Source organism: Blastocystis sp. subtype 4 (assembly GCF_000743755.1).
Source record: "Blastocystis sp. subtype 4 strain WR1 chromosome Unknown seqid_0196, whole genome shotgun sequence".
Lineage (NCBI taxonomy): Eukaryota > Bigyra > Opalinata > Blastocystidae > Blastocystis > Blastocystis sp. subtype 4.
This window is the reverse complement of record NW_014569351.1, coordinates 1-20518: the sequence shown is the minus strand read 5'-3', so window position 1 is coordinate 20518 and position 20518 is coordinate 1. Positions and strand designations below refer to the sequence as shown.

Genomic DNA, 20518 nt, shown 5'->3' with positions numbered 1-20518 from the left:
TACTACTCTTCAATCTCAATTGAATGATTCTGAGTCTTCATTGTCTAAACTGAGATCAACTAATGATGAACTGAAATCTTCAAAGAATGAATTGGAATCTTCATTGTCTAAACTGAGATCTGAGAATGATGAGTTATCTTCTCAGGTTACTACTCTTCAATCTCAATTGAATGAACTGGAATCTTCAAAGAATGAATTGGAATCATCACTGTCTGAACTGAGATCTGAGAAGGATGCATTAGAAACCCATGTTATAGATCTGGAGAATGAATTGACAATGGCAAAAAAGGCGAATATAGAAGCAACAGTGTGTCTTTGTTCCTTGACTGATTCATAGAACCGATTCGAGAGTGTTACTCATCAATTGACTGAAGACAATGTGATTGTTGACTGTAGTCCTTAGTAATAGGAAGCGAAGCTGGCTACAGTACTTCAACTCACAGAGCGTGCAGAGACAGCAGAGCAAAAGGGATTGGAATTAGAATCAGAACTTGTAGAAATCAGACGAGAGTATAATTCTAGGGAAAGGCAAGAATGATGATTCAAACTCTAGAAGGCGAGAAGGAAACATTACAAGCTAATGAAACCCAACTCCGTTTGATTATCAATCAATCAGTCGAGAGACGAAGTCAAGATGTAGGAGAATAGGAACATATTAAGTCTAGAATATTCTACATGAACGAATTCTTGCTTTGGAACATGAGAGAGTCAAAACAAGATCATGTTTTGATATGTAGAATGAGAGTCTTACTGATCTTGCCAAGACTAAGGCTTCTCTGGTTGCTTGTTGATATAAAGACTCATATGTAGATTGAGAAAGCAGACGAGATCAAATCCCTCCAGAATCAACTGGTATTTGTTGAAGAGATTGATTCTCTTTTAGAACGATGCTCGTAGTCAACTTCAGGAGAAGATTGCATATATGGTATATATCATTTGCATTAATGACCATAGAATCATAATAATCTATCACTCCAGAGTCAGAGTAGTCAGCTAGAGGCATTAGAGAGTCAAATGTCGCAACTTCAGATCAATTTAAAGTTACAGCAGCAGATGATTCAAGCGAAAGATGATGAGATTGTATTGAAGTGATGTTAGAAGGAGGCATTGAATCTAGACGTCGGAATGAAACGCGCCTTCTGGATCTGAATAGTAGTCTCCAGAGCAAGAATACGGATCTGGAGAAACAAATAGAGTCTTTGAGATATTCCTTTGCAACAGATTGGGTAGGTATGGATGTGACAAGTGGGTGAAAGCATTGGTTGTGATGCATAGATGTGGAGGTGTTGTTACATGTGGTGGTGGAAAATCAGGATATGTGTTACTGCCGATTGACCTATCCTACTGTAGGATCCTTCCGTTGTATTTAGGAAATGAAATGAAAGCTAGATGAATCTACATGTAAGTGGCTACAACTGGATGTGCTACGTCAATCCTTCCCTTCTGCCAGTAGGTGTTGGGATGTCTTTTTAGGTAGTAATTCCTACTGAGATTCACTCAGTTCTCCATTCAGAGTTACACAGCACCCTACAGGATCTGAATGTTACCCAGAAGGAGTTGGAGTCGTTGCAGTCTGAATACGAAAACTATCGAAAGAGGACACGAATCGCAACAGTCAAACTCCAGCAGGCATTAGCCTCGAGTCAACAAAGTGATACATTAAAAGAATTCCAGCAGAAGGTGAATGAACTTGAGCTGAAGGAGCAGCAGTTACGAAGTGAAACCCAAGAGAAAGACATAGCGTTATCTTCACTCCGAGGTCAGTTACAGAAACGTGAAGAAGTTATTCAGGAACTCGAAGAATCGATTCATCATCTAGAAAGCAGTATCTCGGAGATGGAGACGAAGACTTCAACTTTGGAGAAGGAAAAGAAAGAGCTTGAAAGCGTAATTCAGGAAGTGAAGGGACGCTTATATAAGTTGGAAAAACAGACAGAAGCGGCAAGTAGTGTAACTGAAGAAAGGGTTTCAGTCCAGATTGGAACTGATGTAGAAGAGACAGTCTCAGGAGTGAATACATCACCTGAGCAATGTTTGGAACTTTCTGAATCCTCAGAAGTGTCTAAACAACCAATAGAGTCAGAAAACCAATTGCAGACAGGAGAACAAGCGCCTGTGGAAGAGCCAGTGGATTCTCCATCAATGGAACCAACGAATAGTCTATCAGCAGAACCAGTTCGAATCGACTCGCAGATTGCTACGAATTCACTGTTGCGGGTTCTTCAAGATGCGACAGAAGAATCGGTGGGTCTTTTAGAATTACCTCATAAACAATTGGAAGCAATGCGTGAAGAGGTTGTGAGTCTTCGAGCTCGATTAGCAGATGCAGAGAAGTGAGGACTGAGAAGGAATTACGATTCTAGAAATCTCTCTTTATTACAATATGAAAATACAAAGAAGGACAAACATTTGGAACAGTTAGAAGGCGATTTGAAGGCAATGAATGAAGTTCAGAATATGGAGAATCTGCAGTAGGTGAAGTAGGAGGATTCAAAGTAGATACATGCGACATACTTTGGTTCGATTCCTTTGTTACAGTTCCGCATCTGAGCAACAAATGATTCTACCTGCAGTGGGTCAATTACTCAAACTCACGTGAGTGTATAATATCAGGCTAATGAGTAGACCAGAGGAGATGGAAATGCTATCTAAACATGTTTCTGTTTCTCGGTTCCGTGGATGGTTCTCTTAGTCAATGATTTGTTATAAGAAACAGTTCTCTAGATTTGTTGAGGTCCACTTCCTACACTTGTAATTATTACTGTTTCAATAGGTTGAGAGACTGGAGTAAGGGATTGAAGGAAGTTCTTATTGATCTCACTTCCACAAGTATCCTTCTTCATAACGGCTCGTTGAATATCTTTAGGTTGTAGTAATGTGATCAACATTTTCTCTATAATGTCTTCATCCTGAGCTTCAAAGAAAACAAAAGCGTTGGGACCAGCATCAAAGGAATAGGCTGCCTAGACATAAGTCTCCTTTCCCATTTCTACCACCACACGTTGATAGAACTGATTCAATGCTAGGATTGATGATTGAATAAGTTGACTTGTTTCTGTTCGATAATTTAAAGGAGGCTTTGCATCCTCACAAATCGCATGCAGATCATCACTCTCTTTCATAATTAGGGGACCCAAAGACTGAAAGTCACGCTTTCGATACGCATTCACTGCCATCTCAATACGCGTTTCTACCACTTCAGCAGTCCGTCTCTAGATGTGACTCATTGAAACTGAGGTCACTTTCATCCGTTCACTTGTAGCAACACAGCGATTCATGCCTTCAGTGCTACCCACCTTCTTACTCTCCGATGTTGTCACACAGATACATACACGTAAATCTGGCCAGTGATCTGCTGGTAACAACTGGGAGGAGACAGAATCACTTCCATCAGGACAAGTTCCCCGTCTCCAATATACTAGTCCTCCATAGAGACTTCGACAGGCACTGCCACTTGCTTGGCGAGTAAGACAAGAAAGAGCATCTGCATCTTTTGGTTCCATGAAGACACCATAGAGACGAGAGAGACACAGAGCCAAACATGCAAATCCAGAGGCAGAGGAAGCCAATCCTGCTTTGGTTGGAAAGCAATTCCTTGTCTCAATGTGAATGCATGTTTGAGCCATTTGTTCTCCTACTGGTCCCTTTCTGTCTATTACTAACTCATACTATGGAGGTTACTTTTCTTTCACTACATTTCGGAAGATAGAAACCATGTTGGCAATTCTTGGATTACTGCAAAGTTCCTGATTCCTTCATTGTAACTCACAACCAGTCTCCTACTTTCCATCGAAGATGATTTCATCCCTTTCAAAGGATGATGCTATGGATACTGTAGTTCTCGTATTTAGATTATTCTATCGTTATGACCTGACTCATTCCATTTACAGATGACAGAGTGACACTCAACGACGAGTTGAGAGGGAGATTGAGAACAGAATCCCTCTTTCCCCAGTATTTCACTAACGCAATATTAGGAGCGACTTCAAAGGTAATCGAGCGATCCATGACGCAACCTTTAACAATCACTGGAACTTGCAACAAACAAAACAGAATATAGAAAACCATCCACTACATAAAGGAATATTCAAGCTTAGAACTTCATGTCATGAGGGCGGTCACCTCTCTGAAGGGTGAATCTCTCATGAAGGTACTCCTTCAGCATGGGAACCTTCTCGATGCACTTCATCAACTCGGCATCTACAGCCTCCTGATTAGCCTTGCGTTCTTCCGAAATGACAGGCTACATGATTGCATCCATCACTAGCACCTACCACATACTCCTTGGAGAAGAGTTCCTCAGACTTCTTGGCGGGAGCCTTGAAGTAGGCGTCATTTACAGCCTGGGGAATCTTGACAGAGGAAATGTCGACCTTAGTAGAGGTGGCAACCACGTAGCACTGGTTCACACGACGAAGAGGAACCTTGTTGACCTGGTAAGGTCCTGCACTTTCACTTTGTACTCAAAAGCCCTACCAGAGACAAGCAGAAGTCCAGAAGGAAGCTGCTTCAGGAACACAACACGCTTTCCAGCGAAACGTCCAGCCAGAATGATCAGAACGGTTCCAGGAGTAATGGTGGCACGCAGCTTGGTGGGCTTAGGTTCAACAGCAGCAGAGACCTCAACAGGGAAGAACTTTGACACAGTCTTGGACATTCGAAGTTCTAGAGCGACAATAAGACAGGTTCATCAAAAAACAAGAGCCAACACCCAACAGAGAGACTTTGACACATATAATATAATGAAAACATACTTACTTCTGTGGAGATAGTTTTTGTGCTGTAGTAAGACAAGGCAATTTGGAGAATGGGGTGTTGAATAGAAGCAGGAATGAAATACAGAAAGGAGGAATCAAGGGGATCATGAATCCGCAAATCGGCCCTATTTTATCACTTTGTAACGATTGCTAGAAAAACGTAACGGAGATGTCTCGTGCTGCCTTCTCCAGTTTCGCTCGAAATATGGGTCGGGCACAATTCATGCGAGCGGCTGCAATGTCGTTTTACGGAGTTGATTTGAGTTATTAGGAAGGGAATGAAGCCTCAGTTTGTAAAGATGACACCATCCATGAAGACGATGAGAAGTGCATTCCCTGATGTATTTTTGAAGAATGAGCAAATGACTCAACTGACAAAACTAGCAAACCGTTCTCGTCGGTTGTGTGTTCTCCAGGTATGATTTATAGAAGTGGTGGTGATCGTCTAGTTTCAGAAGTTGCAGATTGGGGCTCTTTCTGTTCTTTTAACGACAACAGGGGATATTCTCATCGATTTCAAGGACTTTTTCAACTCTGTTGATGAGCTTGACGATGAGGAACTCCTACGTAGAACATCCCTTCTTGTGCAAACGCTTCGTCTAGTTTCTTTATTTTGGTGTTGTTTGTGTACGAACAACTAACAAAGGGGGTCATTTTCATCCCAAAGAACATGAGTTAAAAATGATACCATGTGCTTTGCTACTCAAAAATCGCACCCTTTTAGGAATGAAGGTGTTCTTGGAACAATAGCATTTCTTTCACCATGTTCCGATCTGTCCTTGGTAAGATTAGTCGAACGGGGAGAAAGCTTAGCGAACTCACAGGAGCAGAGTTGCAGGTTCATTATCGATATCCGCTGATAACTGTAGGAACGGTTAGACTTGATCAAAGCAACAATGCTCGTAAAGGCATTGGGAGATAATCTGTATCGGGATGATCGGTCTTTGCTTTCTGGTTATGTGATTTGTAGAAAGAAGGAAGAATTTGACTCTTTAGCTGATACGGTTATTGGAATGCCTGTAGGTGAGATGGAAAAGAATATCCAGGAATACTTGGAGAGTCAGGTTGATGTGTGATGGGTGGATGAAATTGCAGATGAATGAGTATTTGAATTGTGTTGCAGAGGCAACTATGGGTGTAAATGTCTCCGAACTCACCAATGTAGTTAGTTTCCTTTTTAGTATTATAAACAGACAACAGGTGTGGGTTTTCCAAACTCGCTTCTGGATTCTTTGTATATGTCAATGAAATGGTGTCTGAATGTTCAACCATCGTCTATTCCCAATTCTGGAAATGGGGTATTTCTGAAAGGACATGTTCGTCCTGGATCTTTTCTCGTGGGTCTGATTCTTTGAGGTAATGAATAGACAGTGATTCCAGGAACCGTTTATTTACGCCAACACATTGTAGATGTGGGATTTTTGATGTATTTGTAATATATAGCAGCAATACTTCCTTCCACTGACCAAAGTGAAATCGGATTATAAATACTGGAATTACGATGGGTTGATTATTGATAGCACGGAGGTGAAGAATCCTTCGACACCTATTTCAGTGGGTCACTTGATTAACCACCCAGCAGATCCCAAACGACCTGATTTGAAGCCTAATGTGATGGTAGTTCCTTATGAGTTCTCAAGGCAACAGGGTCAACAACATAGTGATTTGATTCCGAATCGCTACGTATCTCCAGAAAAGTTTATGTATAAGCTGGCGAATAATCACGTTCTTCCAAATTCGTTCGTTCGTGTATGTGTTTGGGTGTGTTCTTGAAATAGACACTGGGAATCATTAGTATTTCAGAGATTGAGAATGAAGAGTTGTTTTTAGATTATCGTTTGCCTCCCAAAGCGCAACCGGAATGGTACAAACAGATTGATGACAGTACGTTGCGACGATGGAATTTACCAGTGGAAGCAGATAAGGATTTACATGTGGATTGGAGTGTTTGTTCATAATCATGTTACTCTCTTGGCTTGGTTGTTTGGCTTGGCTTTATTTGCTGTTCATAGCCATTCGGAGAAAGAGAATGGGAGTAAATACGAGTGGAAAAGCCATTCTCGAAGAGGAGCTATTCACTGAGGATATGTCAGAGTTTGAACGAGCAGGAGCAGTTGTAAGTTCTGGAAAGTATCATATGAGTGATGGTGCTGTCGATGGTTTTCCAAGCGATAATATGTAGAAATTGGCGCTTTATGGTTTGTATAAACAAGCAACAAAAGGGGATGTGAAGGATCCGTGTCCGTCATCCTTTGATATGGTAGGGTTTGCGAAATGGAATTCGTGGAATTCCTATCGTGGTACATCGAAGGAGTTGGTTTTGGTTCTGAGTTTTACTGCTAGAGATGCAGAAGAGAAGTATATTGATTTTGTTAACAAATTACTATCTAATTATTCTCCAAGTGATGAAGGGAATTCACTGGACAGTAGTTTTGGAATGAAGGTTAGTACGATGCAGATTGGGTATGGACTATGTTTGAATATGATGTAGATCGGAGGGTGATTGGAAAGAGGGACAAGATATCTTCTACTTGATAGGAAGTGGGGATGGAGAAGGTGTGATGGCGTATGTTCTGAAACATCCTGATTCTGTAAATGAGTTGGACGAAGATGGAAGAACGTAGGAATTGGAAGTATTGTATCACATAGTGTACTTCATTGGGCTTGCGATCGTGGAAATGAGGTTGTAGTTCGTTTTCTTCTAGATCAAGAAGTTGATGTTCATGTAAAAGATAAAGAGGAATTGTCTCCTTTGGATTATGCTTGCATTTGTGAGCATCAAACCATTATTCGATTGCTTGTAGATTTAGAGGGAGGTTTTTAATAATAGTTGGATCATGGAGCCACGTGGGCTGACTGTCAAGAGGATTCGTATACTCAAGAGCTCCGAAAAGAGTTTGATTCTACTGTTTGTGACAAACACACTATGGTTGTTTGCTTTGTAACTGAGCCACTTGGTTCTCGAGTTCTACAACCCGTTTTGTTAATTCTTGATTCTGTTCCACAAGAGGAGATACGATAGAATCCAAGTAGGTTTCGATGGAGGAACTTAGCCGTCGTAGCTCGCTTTGGAAGAGTAGATTCTTTGTCAGTTCACCAGAAATGGTGGAGCTCAATTGTTGGAGATCCAAATTTAGCTTGGACGACGGTTTTTCTTTGACTATTGGGATAGATGTTTCCTTCCCTACTATACACAAGCCATTAACAATAGCTGTGGTTTTTCCTTTCATGGACAGAAATCGGATTGTTACTGTGCTTACTGTCGTTATCTGTCCTAAAACCGCCTTCCCATAGAACAATGGATAATTTTCTGTCACAACCCGTTCAATAGATGTACATCGAACAGTTCCAATATATGATTTCTTTGTTTTTCCATGCTCTTGTATATAGACTTCGCAGATTCTTGCGGATCCAATCCACTGGATTCCTGATAGTTCCAATGCATGTTCGAGATTAACTAGGAGTGATTTGGATTCGTGATGGCAACTTGTGAGTTCGCAAGGGTCGGAAGATTGTTCTTTTTCTAAAATTATATAGGAGTCATCTCTATTGTGTGATTTCCGAATTGAATGAACATACTTGACAGATTGTTGCTCATTACAGTAGACGACCATGGAGACCATCTCTGGATTCTTTATTGTCCACGTAGATTGAACTTCCATAAGATCGTTTCAACGTGCAATAGAATCTGTATAACAAACAGGAACAGGAATAAGTTACACTTTGGGTTTCTTGGCTGTAGGAGATTCCCTGGATTGTTGTTTACGCTTTCGTTTTCGCTTCTCTGTTTGGGCAGGAATGGAATCAATTTCAGTCTGTTCCATTTTATCTCCTTCCTTTGCCAGTTCTATTGAGTCTTGGTCTATTGTTCGTTTTTCTGGTATTCCTTTCTCATCAGTTGCCATTGCATCTGCTCTCTCCTCTTCACTTCGTATCTTTGTCTTCTTGAGCGTGCTTGGTATACTCTCCACGTGTGTTCGAGGCATATAATACTGTGCAGGTAGTCGCACCTGCTCGCCATACGCCACATCCACCGTCTTCAGTACTGTAAGTCGCTTCTGTAACAGCTGGTTCGTCAGCGTCACTAGTCGGCTCAACTCCACATTCCTGGGTTTTAATCGGTCCTGGGACGCCATCATCTAATCGTCATTTGTCTGTGTTGTCAGTACCGATGCCAACAGTGCAGAAAGCAATCCGAATCCGCCTGGATTCTCCTGTAGCAGCTCATTCAATACAACATCAATACAACGGATTTGAATCTTTGACGGTATTGTAGTGAGACCACTGTACGCATGACTCCTTGATAATAAAGGAAGTAGATAAACAAGGAGATATTCTGGTGACAGCTGATAGAGAGGAACTGAAAGTGAATGAACACTCGTCTCTGCCTGATAAGCCGTTACAAACCGACGTTGGTTCTATCAGTCATCCATCATGCTCATACTCACTCGAACTACTGCACGCAAGGACCGTGTGAGTTGAGATTGAATCGACTCCTCCTCACTGAACCACAGCGGAATCTATATCAGAGTTGAAGAATAATCCTACTGCCAAAGCCATATATTTGATAGGCAATTGCTTGAACAGAATAAATCGTTCAATTTGTTGAATGACCAAAATAGGCTCTGAAATGGACTCGATTACTAATGCTAGCTGATAGTACACTTCAGGAGTGAAATATGATGCATAACACTTAATTGCACCCAACTTCAGAGTACAAAATAGGAGCTTTTTCTGGAATTGTTCCTCTTGCGGTCTATACATAAGTATTAGGAGTAACAATGACAAAGAAGTAGAAGAAATGGAATTAACAAAAAACAAGAGGATTTTGTGTGTCAGTTCAGTCTCTCGTTGAATTGTGCGAGCATATATGAATAAGAACTGCAGAGCCAGCGTTGTTATCTCTACATCCTTGATAATCATAGTCTCCTGCGAACCACTAAACATCTACAAGGAACTCTCTCTCTATTCACCCACCTCCAGTGTACTGTCTATGAGACAGCGAATACCCAGATGATTGGCATGTTCACCATCTAGCCGAAGGATTTGATCTGGAGATAATAGGACATCTGCTCACTTACTCACTGCACACAGATCCACACGCAATTGAGAGGTTTCTTTGAGAAGCGTTAACGATGGTAAGAATTCGTTCAACCAATCATTATAATGAACAAGGATTAATCGATCGATATCAGAATCGTTCGATTTGATGAATCGACAGAAATTGCTCAGAATTGTGGTAACAGATCGAATGTCCCGATTTGGGAAGGCAGGGAGATTATCTAACAAGCAATCAAGCAGAGGTAACAATTCGGTTGTAAATTGATCATTCCAGATATTGTCCCGATTATTGTCAAGGAAGACATAAGGCCATTGACGATAGGCAGAGGAAACATCAGCAAGACAACATAACTATGAATGAGAGGAGAGAACAGGAATGACGAAGCGAGTTTGACGAGATGGCTGTCGGAGATGGAATTCAGTTTGATCACTGATAGCCCGAAGGAGAGTCTGAAGGATGGCGAAGAGACGGAGCTGGAGACTAAGAGTAAGAGTGGTGGATGGTGCAGAATGAATGAGTGTGGAGAGAAGATCGAGTGTGAGGTCCGTATCTTGATCATGAAGGAGATTCTGAAGATAGATTTGAAGGAGATCCGAGGAGCTGAGTGTGAGATAGAATCGTGAAAAAAGAGATTTGAATTGTGTAGCCAAACGTGGTGTATCTGACTGTTGGAGTGCAGAATGAAGTGTTTTCTTTGCAGCCGCGATTGAAGTGATATCATTGTGAGGTGAAGCCAGACTCTCAAGAGCTGAGAGGAGAGAAGAATCGTTCAACAAAAGAGAATATAGTGAATACAGACAATTGTTGCTGACGGAATGAATGATAGGTTGGCCAGTACGAGATGTGTTGATTGAAAGAAGACGTGACAACTGGAGGAGGAGACGAGTCACCTGATCATGCTCTAGAGGTTTCTGTTCCTTCCCCAGAGTGAGGAGACGACTTAACAGAGATTGAATTCTATGAAATGAGAAGAAATGAATGACTACTTTTGCCAATCCAATAATAGGGACTTAAATAAAACCATTGATGTATCACTCATGTATTCTTCGGATTCCTGGAATTGCAATAGAGGATGAGATTTTTTCAATTCCTGAAATACCCATAAATACGCTCTTGCCATTGCTATTCCTCAGATTCTCTCCCATACCTCTTACCTTCTTCAGTTTCACAGTTTGACACCAGAATCTCATTTAGTAATCGACAACAACGATTTCGAATCTCATCCTCAGACACACCATAACAACGAAACAGAACCACAGGAATCACACTCATTTTCTCTTCCACTGCAGAGTCTGGAATTCCCGTGTTCCAGATAGGTGCCATATGAATACTCAGAATCTACTGATGAGTCTCTTACTCAGAGATGACATTCACCAGACCTGTGATTGCATACTTCCTAACTTCAGAGCGTTTATCGAGAGTCCTCTCTGCCAATAGGATGATGATCCGATTCGGAATGTCTCGTAGAGAACCATTGAGAATGGTACAAAGTGCATCAACCGTCATCTGTCGCACCTCCCAAGAGGTATCTTTGATGCGTTCTTCGAGACAAGGAAGGAGAATAGTGAGCGAGGAGGGCTGGGCAGCAATGAGAGTTTTGCTGGCCTGGACCATTGCCACACGAACAGAGACAGCGCGGTCGCGATAACGATTCACATATTCTTCGAAGGGACCAGGACTCCTAGGCTCAAGAACCATCCCAACACGTACTGAGCAATGAAGTTGAATCGACGATTGCCAAAGATCACGCTGAGACACTCTACGACATGAAGTCGTTGACGATCATCCTCCATATGGAGCTGACGTGTCACTAAGGGCAGCAGGACAATCACATAATCAAATGATATCTCACTTAAGACCATCAGTATTTCATACATCTGATCATTAGACAATTTGAACATACTCACATGCTCACCACTTTCACTATCACTTGATTCTGCACACAGAACACTTGCACAGAACTTCTGAACATCACTCGCTAGCTTCGCCTTCTTTATTACAAACACCTCTTCGATCATCTCCTGACTCGGAAGTTTTATCGAGTCCTCTTGAGGCACCAACGAGACAAGCAAGAGATCCAATAGAACATCAGGTATACGTTTGTACAGATCGAGAATGGCAATAATGGTGTCCATGGAGACTCGCTTCACACGATCACGATGAACCGATAGTTCTTCTTCTGTCATCTGTGATACTACATCTGTCTTAGTTCGTGAGGAGCGTTTGGATTTGGACTTCCTAGGGGTGGAGGAGAAAGTACTATCAATAGCAGTTAAGATGGTTCGGAATAGACTCACTGCGATCTCCTTGCCATTATCACCTAGAGTAATAATTGCTTTGAGAAGAGGTGTTTGACCAACTCGCTCGAACATATCCAATGTACGAAGATACGTTTCACTCTTGCTTGGACATTCCAATGTGCGAAGATTTCGAATAACCAATTCTAAAATGCTCTGATTGACCTCGTCTGAAAAGCCAATGCCTTCACTGAGTCGATAAACCTCGACAACACAAAACCCCACTCGTTGCGCTACTTCTCTTGTTTCATTCTTCAAGATCTTTTCTGAGGTTAGTTGTTTCACCAGAGAAGCGAACCCCGGTATTTTTGATTCATCGGTTTCGTTTCTCAGTGTCTCGTAGATTTCGTCAAGCATGGAGAGGAGTGGAGTTCCTTTCAATGTTACGAGATCTTTGTAACGATTTGCACTTGCCTTCGTTCGTTTCCCTTTTGAAGGCATTTAGACTCTATAAGGGATTATGAATTCCAATTATATATACAAATCAATAGAAGAATCGCTGGATTGTTCTTTTATGAATCGACCACAATGCCGCTTACGAAGAATCCCGCGTAATTTGATTTCGAATACAAAGCATGATAGAAGTGGAATCTCATAGATATAGGAGAACTGAAAGTTGATTATAGATGATAGAGTAAGGATACAAATGGAATTATTGAAAGATGAACATGGAGGGACGGTCATGAAATGCTTCATAACAAAACTGAAGGACGCACATGCATTAATAGCTAACTACAACAAACATACCAAATACGTCTCCTCTTTGGATTTAAAAAACCTTGCCGATATGCCTCTTGCTGACCCATTTCCTTTCTGCGAATAATCCCCAGAAGTTCTTCCCGTGCAGCTCCAGGAGGGAAGTTGGTCATGTCATAATACTTTGGTGCTAAATCGATTAGCCACTCTCCCTCAATAACAGTAATAATTTGGATATAGTTTTTCTTTGTCATTTTCACACTGTGAAAGAGAACCCACTTTGGTTTACTCCGAATATCACTAGACTGATGTAACTCCACCTCCTGATTGTCCTTTATCATAAGATAAGATCCATTCTTTTCTCGATGTGCCACTTGCATAAAGAATCCAGCACACAAACACTTGCGAACACTGCTCGAGAACAAAGGATCTTCCTCCTCCATACCACTTGCAATATCAATCCCATAACGAGTAAGCATCGCTCCTAACTGCTGTCTCACGTTCAATGCATTGGAAATGTGACGATAGTTCATATAATGATCTTCACACCATTCCTTCTGCTTGTCCTCCTCTATGGCTATGAATGCCTTATACACATGATAGAGAGCGATGTGATCACTGTCTGGATGGCCAAAAGAGGCTCGAATCGCGTCAGCCTCATCTGCATCTTGTGTTGGCCGTAGGAAGAAGGAGGGGACAGAGAGCATCGCTGTGATGGTGAGCAAGGCAGAGACACAATTGTAGTCAGCAGATACCAGCAAGCACTTGGCTAACTGAGGGTCCAGAGGCATTTCAGCCATGCGCTCTCCCAGCTGTGTCAATTCGCCATCATCATTCAGTGCGCCGAGATAATGGAGTGTTTCCAGAGCTCGCATCATCGCTTCGGGTGCTGGAGGATCCATAAAATCGAAGCGAACGATATTGTCAACGTGAAGCCGTAACAGAGTCAGAACCACAGATGCCAAGTCACTACGCATAACCTCCGGAAAGGTCTGTTCCTAGTCATGAGTCTCTACAATCAGGCTTACAAGCAACTGGTTGAATGAGTCTTCGGTGTAGAGTCGAAAACACTTACCTGGCTGGGTTCGTCCTGCTCGACCTGCTCGCTGACGAGCAGAAGCCTTGCTGATGGGCGTTACAAGTAGGGATGAGATACGAGTTCGGGGATCATAGACATTCTGCTTGCTAAATCCTGGATCGATCACATAGACAACACCATTGATAGTAATGGAAGTCTCAGCAATGTTTGTTGCTACGACTACTTTCCGAGTTCCTGCTGGAGTCGGCTCGAAGACAAGTTGTTGTTGCGGCGGAGGCAAGGAAGAATACAAAGGAAGGATCTCAATGTGACCGAATTACCATTCCTACTTGCAGTTTCTGAGTATCTGCAGGGAAGGAAGCAGCTTCCTCTTCCAACGCCTTGCAAGTATCATTGATCTCCTTTTCTCCTGTGAGGAACAACAGGATGTCTCCAGGTGCTTCTGTAAGGTGGATCTATCAATCAGAAGCTAATAGAAGATCAACCTGAATCACTAGCTTCTGAGCTGCTCGTACATAATCCTTCTCAGGCTGCTCTGAATAAAAGACTTCCACAGGGAAGGTTCGACCTGACACAGAAAGCAGAGGAGCGTTGTTGAAGTACCGCTGAAAGCGACCTGCATCCAGTGTGGCACTCATCACGACTAGCTTGAGATCAGATCGCTTCGATAACAAATCCTTGAGCAAACCCATCAGAATGTCCGTTGCCAGCGTCCGTTCGTGGGCTTCATCGAGAATAATAATTGAATATCGACTAAGGAGCTCATCTCCAATAGCTTCGCGCAATAACAAACCATCGGTGACGAATTTGAGTTGAGTACGTTCGGATGTCACGTCTTCGAAACGGACGGAATATCCAACTTCCTCTCCAAACTCCACGTCCATTTCTTCAGCAACACGCTTGGCAACAGTGTATGCGGCGACTCGGCGAGGCTGTGTGCAACACACAATTCCCTTCGAATCTGGATGAAGAGCACGGAAATGGAGCATAAATGCCTAAAGGTAGATGTGATACCAATTCTGCCTACTTGAGGGATTTGTGTCGTTTTTCCAGATCCAGTCTCTCCTTCAACAATAATCACTTGATTCTTATCAAGAGCTTCTTCCAATTCATCAAGTCGCGAAAAGACGGGAAGTTTTTTTCTTGTCTCAAGAATATCATAATATTTGGAGGAAAAGGAAGCATTTGTAAGGGGATTTGTCTTGGCATGGAGAATAATATCGGTTGCTTTGGTTCGCTGATTGAGTCCACGGATATCAACAAGTTGCCGAGGCGTTCGGTTCATGACATAGACTTCTTACAAAGAAATGGATTGGGTTGCGCCACCCACTAGCCCCATAGTCGCAATTCATTCATTCTAGATGGAGAGTGCCTATTCCAAGTCGTTGGATAATCTATTGCACTTCTGGGAGCAGTTTTCCCTTTCTGGGAAGTTAAAATCGCTTCAAGAGAGTTTGGACACGATTACAAAGGCACAGGAAGCCAGTGTGAAATCCCGCAAAGAGCTGGCTACCAAAACGAAAGAAATTCGAAATTTACCTGTGAATGAACGCTTCGCCTTTATGAAAAGCCTTCTCAAGTTGTATCAAGATGAAATTGACCACTTGACGTTGAGATCGCAGTACATTTGGTTGCGTGTATTGATGTAGATTTGCAGAGAACTTGCTTTCATCCTATTCTACAGACCTTACATCACTCATGGATCCAACAACGGTGTTAAGAGAATCCAAAGACAATTACAATCGATACAATGTGTTGCTAGAAGAATCCGAGCGTTTAGACTCCCAGAATACTGCGTAAGACCTATTATTGAATGTAACTGTCAGAATGCGTCAGAAGATTCAACAGCTACAGGTAGAAAACAAGCAGGTTCAATCGCTCGAATCTCTACAAGCTGAAATTGTTACTCTTGTAAGTATGAGATGTGCAAGTGAAGGGGTAGAAAGAAACGACTTCGCATTTGGAGAGCGAACTCAAGAAGTGAGGAATGAGAGACTGGATTGATACTAGATCTGAAAAGGAGAATATTACATTGAAGGATTCCTTGTCTTCGTATTCTGCCACACATGAGGAGAATGTTCGTCTTCGTCTGCAAATCGCAACACTCGTAGAATTGATATTGAGAGGTGAGACGTAGGAGAAGGAGATCAATTCGTTCTATTCGGTGACAGCGGGGAATGCGAGTGAGGGAAGTGAACAACCTCTCAATGTATTACAGAGTGAGCTTGAAACCTGTCGAAGCGATGTAGAGAAGATGCGGGAGAGACTGCGTATGACGGAGGAAGAGTGTGGACGGGTGAGATTGACGAAGAGAATTGACAATAGAGAGAAGAAGCCTACGAGCAGCGAATTGAAGCCTATGAGAGTCAGATCACCCTGTTGAATGAGGAAGTAGAGAAGCAGGCGGGTGAGATCCTTCGACTGGGTAGGAGTGAAGTGTAGAGGTGAGAATCAGAGCAACATCGAGTGGAATCGGCACGGGAGACAGTTCCTGCCATCCCACGCGACACAATCGCAGAACTACGTCACAGTCTTCAGCAGTTGAAGGAAGAGAAGGAATTGTCGGAGCAGAAGTGGATGGAGGAACGCACCTCACTGGAGCAGGAGCATAAGAGGACTATAGAGCGATTAGAGTCTCAGGTATCAGAGTTAAATGGAGAGTTACGAGGGCGTGTGAATGGAGAGGAGATGGCTCGATTAAAGAATGCACTAGTCACTCTCCAGCGTGTGGGTGTACCTGTGAACTATCGTGAAGACAGTGATATTCCGGTTCCTGATACGGAGCGTGTTCTGTTGGGTAAATTACAGCATTTGGAGACAAGCAATAGCGAATTACGATCCACTTTCAATGATATTTACAACAAATATATGACAAGTGAGAATGAGCGTCATACAGCCGAAGAGAAGTTGAGTGATGCACAGGAACAGATACGACGGATGGAACTGCAGATTGGAGAGCTGGAGCAGCGAACAATTGCAGGTGCAGCAACTCCAGGAATGAATGTGGAAGCGATTTTGAAGGACCAACGGGATCGTTACAAACGTCGTGTGGATGAACTGGAGGTAGGAGTATGAATCGAGATGACAAGTAGAGTGAGAGAGGGAGAGATAAGGCATCTATGGATTCGATGTATTCTGTGATTAGTTCATTGAAGAAGGAGTGGGGAATGGAGTGGACTATGATAAATAGACTGAGTGAACAGAAAGGAAGTTCAGTTCGATTAGGAGAGGATTTGTCTGGTTCTTTTAAGTATCATTCTTCAGAACACAGTACAAATCCACTAGAAAGAATTAGTTTTGCGCTAGGAGAAAAGATGGTAGAATCTCCTCGAATCCGTTTCCTTGTGAGTTGTTATGTTCTTGTTGTGCATTGTATCCTTCTTGTGTTAATACTTCGTCAAACTGTGATGTGCTAAGGCTGGGGAGTTGAATTTGGTTTATTATCTTTGTTGATGCCGTGTGGAGTTGTATGTACTGATATCTTGTTAATCTGTTTGTATTGGTTTTTGTTCAGAAACATATCTAGCATTAAGTAAAGCAAAAGTTTCTTCCCAAATCGGATCTGCACAATTCGTTAGTTATCTTTCCTTGTGGTCTATCTTCTTCAATGTGTTGGCTATTTCTATTACTTTGCTGTATTATTTGATTTATGCATTCACCCATAGTAGTTCAGCTCATTGATGCAGATTGTTCAAGCAACCTACTCGAGATTACTTATATTCGTAATTATGCAAGCGATACATATTCCGAGTCCTGGAATTTGTATCTGCCTGATACATCAACAGTTCTATATTCATCTGAACAATTTCCTATTATAGGTACTACAACAGGTACTATCTGTGTTCAACGAACACCCTCCTTGCAATATGACTTGGAGATGATAAGCACAACAACTACTTCGAAAAGTTCGTTAGCTTTCCAAGGCACCTATGAGAATAGAGTATTCAAGTCTTCTTGGAAATTAGGTCGAATTCGTCTTTCATTCTATACTCCGATCTTTCATGGAGTGTTTTGGTTTTGGACATCTAACTATTCACCTGATTGGAAGACATGCAGCACAGATTCTTGGTCTCTCACTACTGGGACTTCGATTTCTTCTGATTCTGTTATCTATTTCCGTCGTTCTTTCACTGGTTTATCCAATATGGCTGCCTATGAAAGTCAATTCTATTATCGTGATGGAATCATAGCATATTTGAATGGTTATGAGATTTATCGTGATAACATGGGTACTGGTCCAATTCTTCCTTCGAGTAAACCCATATCGAGTTACAGTAGTTATTCATATCATGGAGTGATTCGTAATGGATATGATGTTTCTGAATCTGAATGTATTTTATCAGTTGAGATTCATTTGCCTCAATCTGTTTCAATTCAATTTCATAGTTGGTTATCAATCTATGCTAGTTCGATGCCAATAAGTCAAACGGAGAACTGTTATCCAGTTCCAGTGAATCATGTCACATATGGATACTATATGTCATTGGACTATTTACATGACTATGTACTTGATACTCTTGTGTATATCACTTACTTGGCAACCGATATTTTCTTTGCGTATGAGATCAATCGAGCACAGGTGAATAAGTGGGAAGTCTACGAAGGTGGGGGGTATTGCCCAGCATCCAAGGCTACCATGGAGGGGAGAATGACGGGTAATGATACTTGGACACGTTTACGTCCTTCATTTCCTTTAAGAGTTGATGAATTAGGTTATTACTACTTCTCTTTTACTCAGTATGATTATCGAAGTTATCCTCTGTACAGATTCACTCCTACTGATTCTTCTTGTACTCCTGTTTACTTTTGGGAGTTACATCCTTTAACATGCTATGAACGATATTCGATTCAGCGTACTCTCAACATTTATGATATGACCTATTCTCTAACTATAGGTCAGCAGGTGAATATTGTTGCGAGCAATGCAGATGCAGTAGGATGTATGTCTGATCCATCACTCCCTGGAGGATTAGCATTCCATGAATGTTCAATTGTGGGATCCTGAATCTGTTACAGATCTTATGATCCAAGTGTACTGGCAAGATGACTATGGCACTATGAGCCAGAATATTACAATGAATGTAATGAATTCGAGCCGGGGTAGCCTCTTCACAATCTATCTTATCATTGGAGTAATTATCGTGGTGTTAGTGATTCTATTGTGGTTTGGATGTCGTTCGAAAAAGAAGAAGTTACCTAAGAAATCTAATCCAAGTACACAACCCAATGGCTCAGAAAAGGTTGTCCCACCTCCTGTACCTCCTGTGGTGCCTTCTTCGAGTAATTCAGGGAATGTGCCACCGAATGGTAAAGGGACTGTTCCCATTTGTATTCCAGCAGATGTACCAGCGAGTGTTCCAGCGGGTATTCCAAGTGTTCCCACTGGTACTGCAATGAGTGTACCAGCAGGTGGACCAGCGAGTATTCCAAGTGTTCCTGCAAATGTTCCAATGAAGGTTCCAGCGAGTATTCTAGTAAATGTTCCCCCTAGTGTACCAATGCGTAATCCAATATCCACTCCAGTAACAACTCCAATGAGAGCTCCACTAGGTTCTCCTGTGACTGCTCCACTAGGTTCTCCTGTGACTGCTCCACTAGGTTCTCCTGTGACTGCTCCACTAGGTTCCCCTATTAGTGTTCCAATAGGTTCTCCTATAAGGGCTGCAGCAAGATCTCCAGCATCTATTCCAATACTGGCTTATACTAATCCTCCTATTGGTACCCCAAATAATTATCCTCCGAGTATTCCAAGGAGCAATTCGCACAATTCTCCAATCAGCAGTCGGATAAATCCTAACATGAATATTCCAACATTTGCTCCAACAGCTATATCCTCTCCTGTATCATTACAACCTCCGTCATCGCCTAGTTTAACCACAGCGAGTGGTCATCTACAAAGTAAACGATCTAATCAGGGAGATCAGGTTATAATAGACAAGAATGGTAATAGAATCAACATAGGTTCACTTTCAACCAAAGAAGTGCTAGATTTGATGCGAAACAATGACTAAGTTTACCTAATGTTTGTTTCATATAATCGTGGGGATCCCAAGTCTAGTTAGCAGTTTGTTTCTATTCTTCGAAAAAGGATGAGTCTTGCTCGACTCTTCCTCTTTTATCTTTGTAGAAACCTAATTGCAAAAGTAAAGCATAGTTCTTCCTTATGTTTCTGCATACTGTTCTGGAGATGCTATTGAATTGAGGTATACGAAACACTCAAGTGCAAATTCAGCGTCTGATATATGGAAAATCTATAGTCCGAACTCTGATGAATTACTCTATACTTCTCCGTCTGGAGTAGATAACACGGAAGTAACAGATACTTTCTGTCTTTCTGTAACACCACTTTTACAATATGACCTTCAAATGTACTCTGACAATGTGAACACTAACCGACAATGGAGTTATGATAGCTGGTTATCTATTAATGGACTGTACAATCACATAGCATTTAAATCGGATTGGAGAGCCAATCGAATTCGTCTTTCATTCTATACTCCTGTCGATCATGAAATGTCTTGGTTTTGGACATCTAACTATTCACCTGATTGGAAGACATGCAGCACAAATTCTTGGTCTCTCACTACTGGGACTTCGATTTCTTCTGATTCTGTTATCTATTTCCGTCGTTCTTTCACTGGTTTATCCAATATGGCTGCCTATGAAA

At 41.9% G+C, this 20518-nt stretch overlaps 8 protein-coding genes across 8 annotated transcripts; 5 read left to right on the top strand and 3 right to left on the bottom strand.

Moving 5' to 3' along the window:
• Positions 1-277: 277 nt before the first annotated feature.
• On the top strand, positions 278-2692 carry JH06_3332 (hypothetical protein; the record flags this gene model as incomplete). The annotated part of the gene is made up of 16 exons (XM_014671088.1): positions 278-307; positions 338-379; positions 410-493; positions 523-636; positions 666-707; positions 738-779; positions 811-852; positions 884-925; positions 955-1088; positions 1118-1245; positions 1276-1362; positions 1390-1449; positions 1478-2333; positions 2364-2471; positions 2500-2595; positions 2626-2692. 16 exons carry the CDS (start codon positions 278-280, stop codon positions 2690-2692), a joined length of 1974 nt encoding a protein of 657 aa, XP_014526574.1.
• A 28-nt stretch (positions 2693-2720) lies between these two features.
• JH06_3331 (diphosphomevalonate decarboxylase) lies at positions 2721-4657 on the bottom strand (the record flags this gene model as incomplete). The annotated part of the gene is made up of 10 exons (XM_014671087.1): positions 2721-2963; positions 2994-3212; positions 3243-3648; positions 3682-3753; positions 3784-3857; positions 3889-4016; positions 4052-4071; positions 4101-4243; positions 4275-4444; positions 4477-4657. 10 exons carry the CDS (start codon positions 4655-4657, stop codon positions 2721-2723), a joined length of 1656 nt encoding a protein of 551 aa, XP_014526573.1.
• A 269-nt stretch (positions 4658-4926) lies between these two features.
• JH06_3330 (hypothetical protein) lies at positions 4927-5398 on the top strand (the record flags this gene model as incomplete). The annotated part of the gene is made up of 3 exons (XM_014671086.1): positions 4927-5010; positions 5033-5173; positions 5207-5398. 3 exons carry the CDS (start codon positions 4927-4929, stop codon positions 5396-5398), a joined length of 417 nt encoding a protein of 138 aa, XP_014526572.1.
• A 122-nt stretch (positions 5399-5520) lies between these two features.
• JH06_3329 (hypothetical protein) lies at positions 5521-7779 on the top strand (the record flags this gene model as incomplete). The annotated part of the gene is made up of 13 exons (XM_014671085.1): positions 5521-5595; positions 5627-5697; positions 5728-5821; positions 5853-5918; positions 5951-6094; positions 6125-6169; positions 6201-6506; positions 6536-6701; positions 6770-6909; positions 6940-7220; positions 7249-7377; positions 7407-7557; positions 7588-7779. 13 exons carry the CDS (start codon positions 5521-5523, stop codon positions 7777-7779), a joined length of 1860 nt encoding a protein of 619 aa, XP_014526571.1.
• Positions 7780-8473: 694 nt separating this feature from the next.
• JH06_3328 (hypothetical protein) lies at positions 8474-12005 on the bottom strand (the record flags this gene model as incomplete). The annotated part of the gene is given in 12 exon segments (XM_014671084.1): positions 8474-8896; positions 8927-9175; positions 9206-9277; positions 9306-9704; positions 9735-9826; positions 9839-10169; positions 10191-10776; positions 10806-10941; positions 10974-11157; positions 11194-11500; positions 11530-11696; positions 11727-12005. 12 exon segments carry the CDS (start codon positions 12003-12005, stop codon positions 8474-8476), a joined length of 3225 nt encoding a protein of 1074 aa, XP_014526570.1.
• An 839-nt stretch (positions 12006-12844) lies between these two features.
• JH06_3327 (pre-mRNA-splicing factor ATP-dependent RNA helicase-like protein) lies at positions 12845-15136 on the bottom strand (the record flags this gene model as incomplete). Its single annotated transcript, XM_014671083.1, has 5 exons — positions 12845-13810; positions 13841-14152; positions 14181-14306; positions 14337-14846; positions 14879-15136. The coding sequence occupies 5 exons, from the start codon at positions 15134-15136 to the stop codon at positions 12845-12847; spliced, it is 2172 nt and encodes a 723-aa protein (XP_014526569.1).
• Positions 15137-15212: 76 nt separating this feature from the next.
• JH06_3326 (hypothetical protein) lies at positions 15213-17267 on the top strand (the record flags this gene model as incomplete). Its single annotated transcript, XM_014671082.1, has 10 exons — positions 15213-15472; positions 15501-15647; positions 15678-15762; positions 15794-15831; positions 15862-15958; positions 15989-16147; positions 16177-16276; positions 16307-16914; positions 16944-17011; positions 17042-17267. The coding sequence occupies 10 exons, from the start codon at positions 15213-15215 to the stop codon at positions 17265-17267; spliced, it is 1788 nt and encodes a 595-aa protein (XP_014526568.1).
• Positions 17268-18262: 995 nt separating this feature from the next.
• JH06_5442 (glycosyl family protein) lies at positions 18263-19862 on the top strand (the record flags this gene model as incomplete). The annotated part of the gene is made up of 2 exons (XM_014671081.1): positions 18263-18836; positions 18868-19862. 2 exons carry the CDS (start codon positions 18263-18265, stop codon positions 19860-19862), a joined length of 1569 nt encoding a protein of 522 aa, XP_014526567.1.
• Positions 19863-20518: the final 656 nt, after the last annotated feature.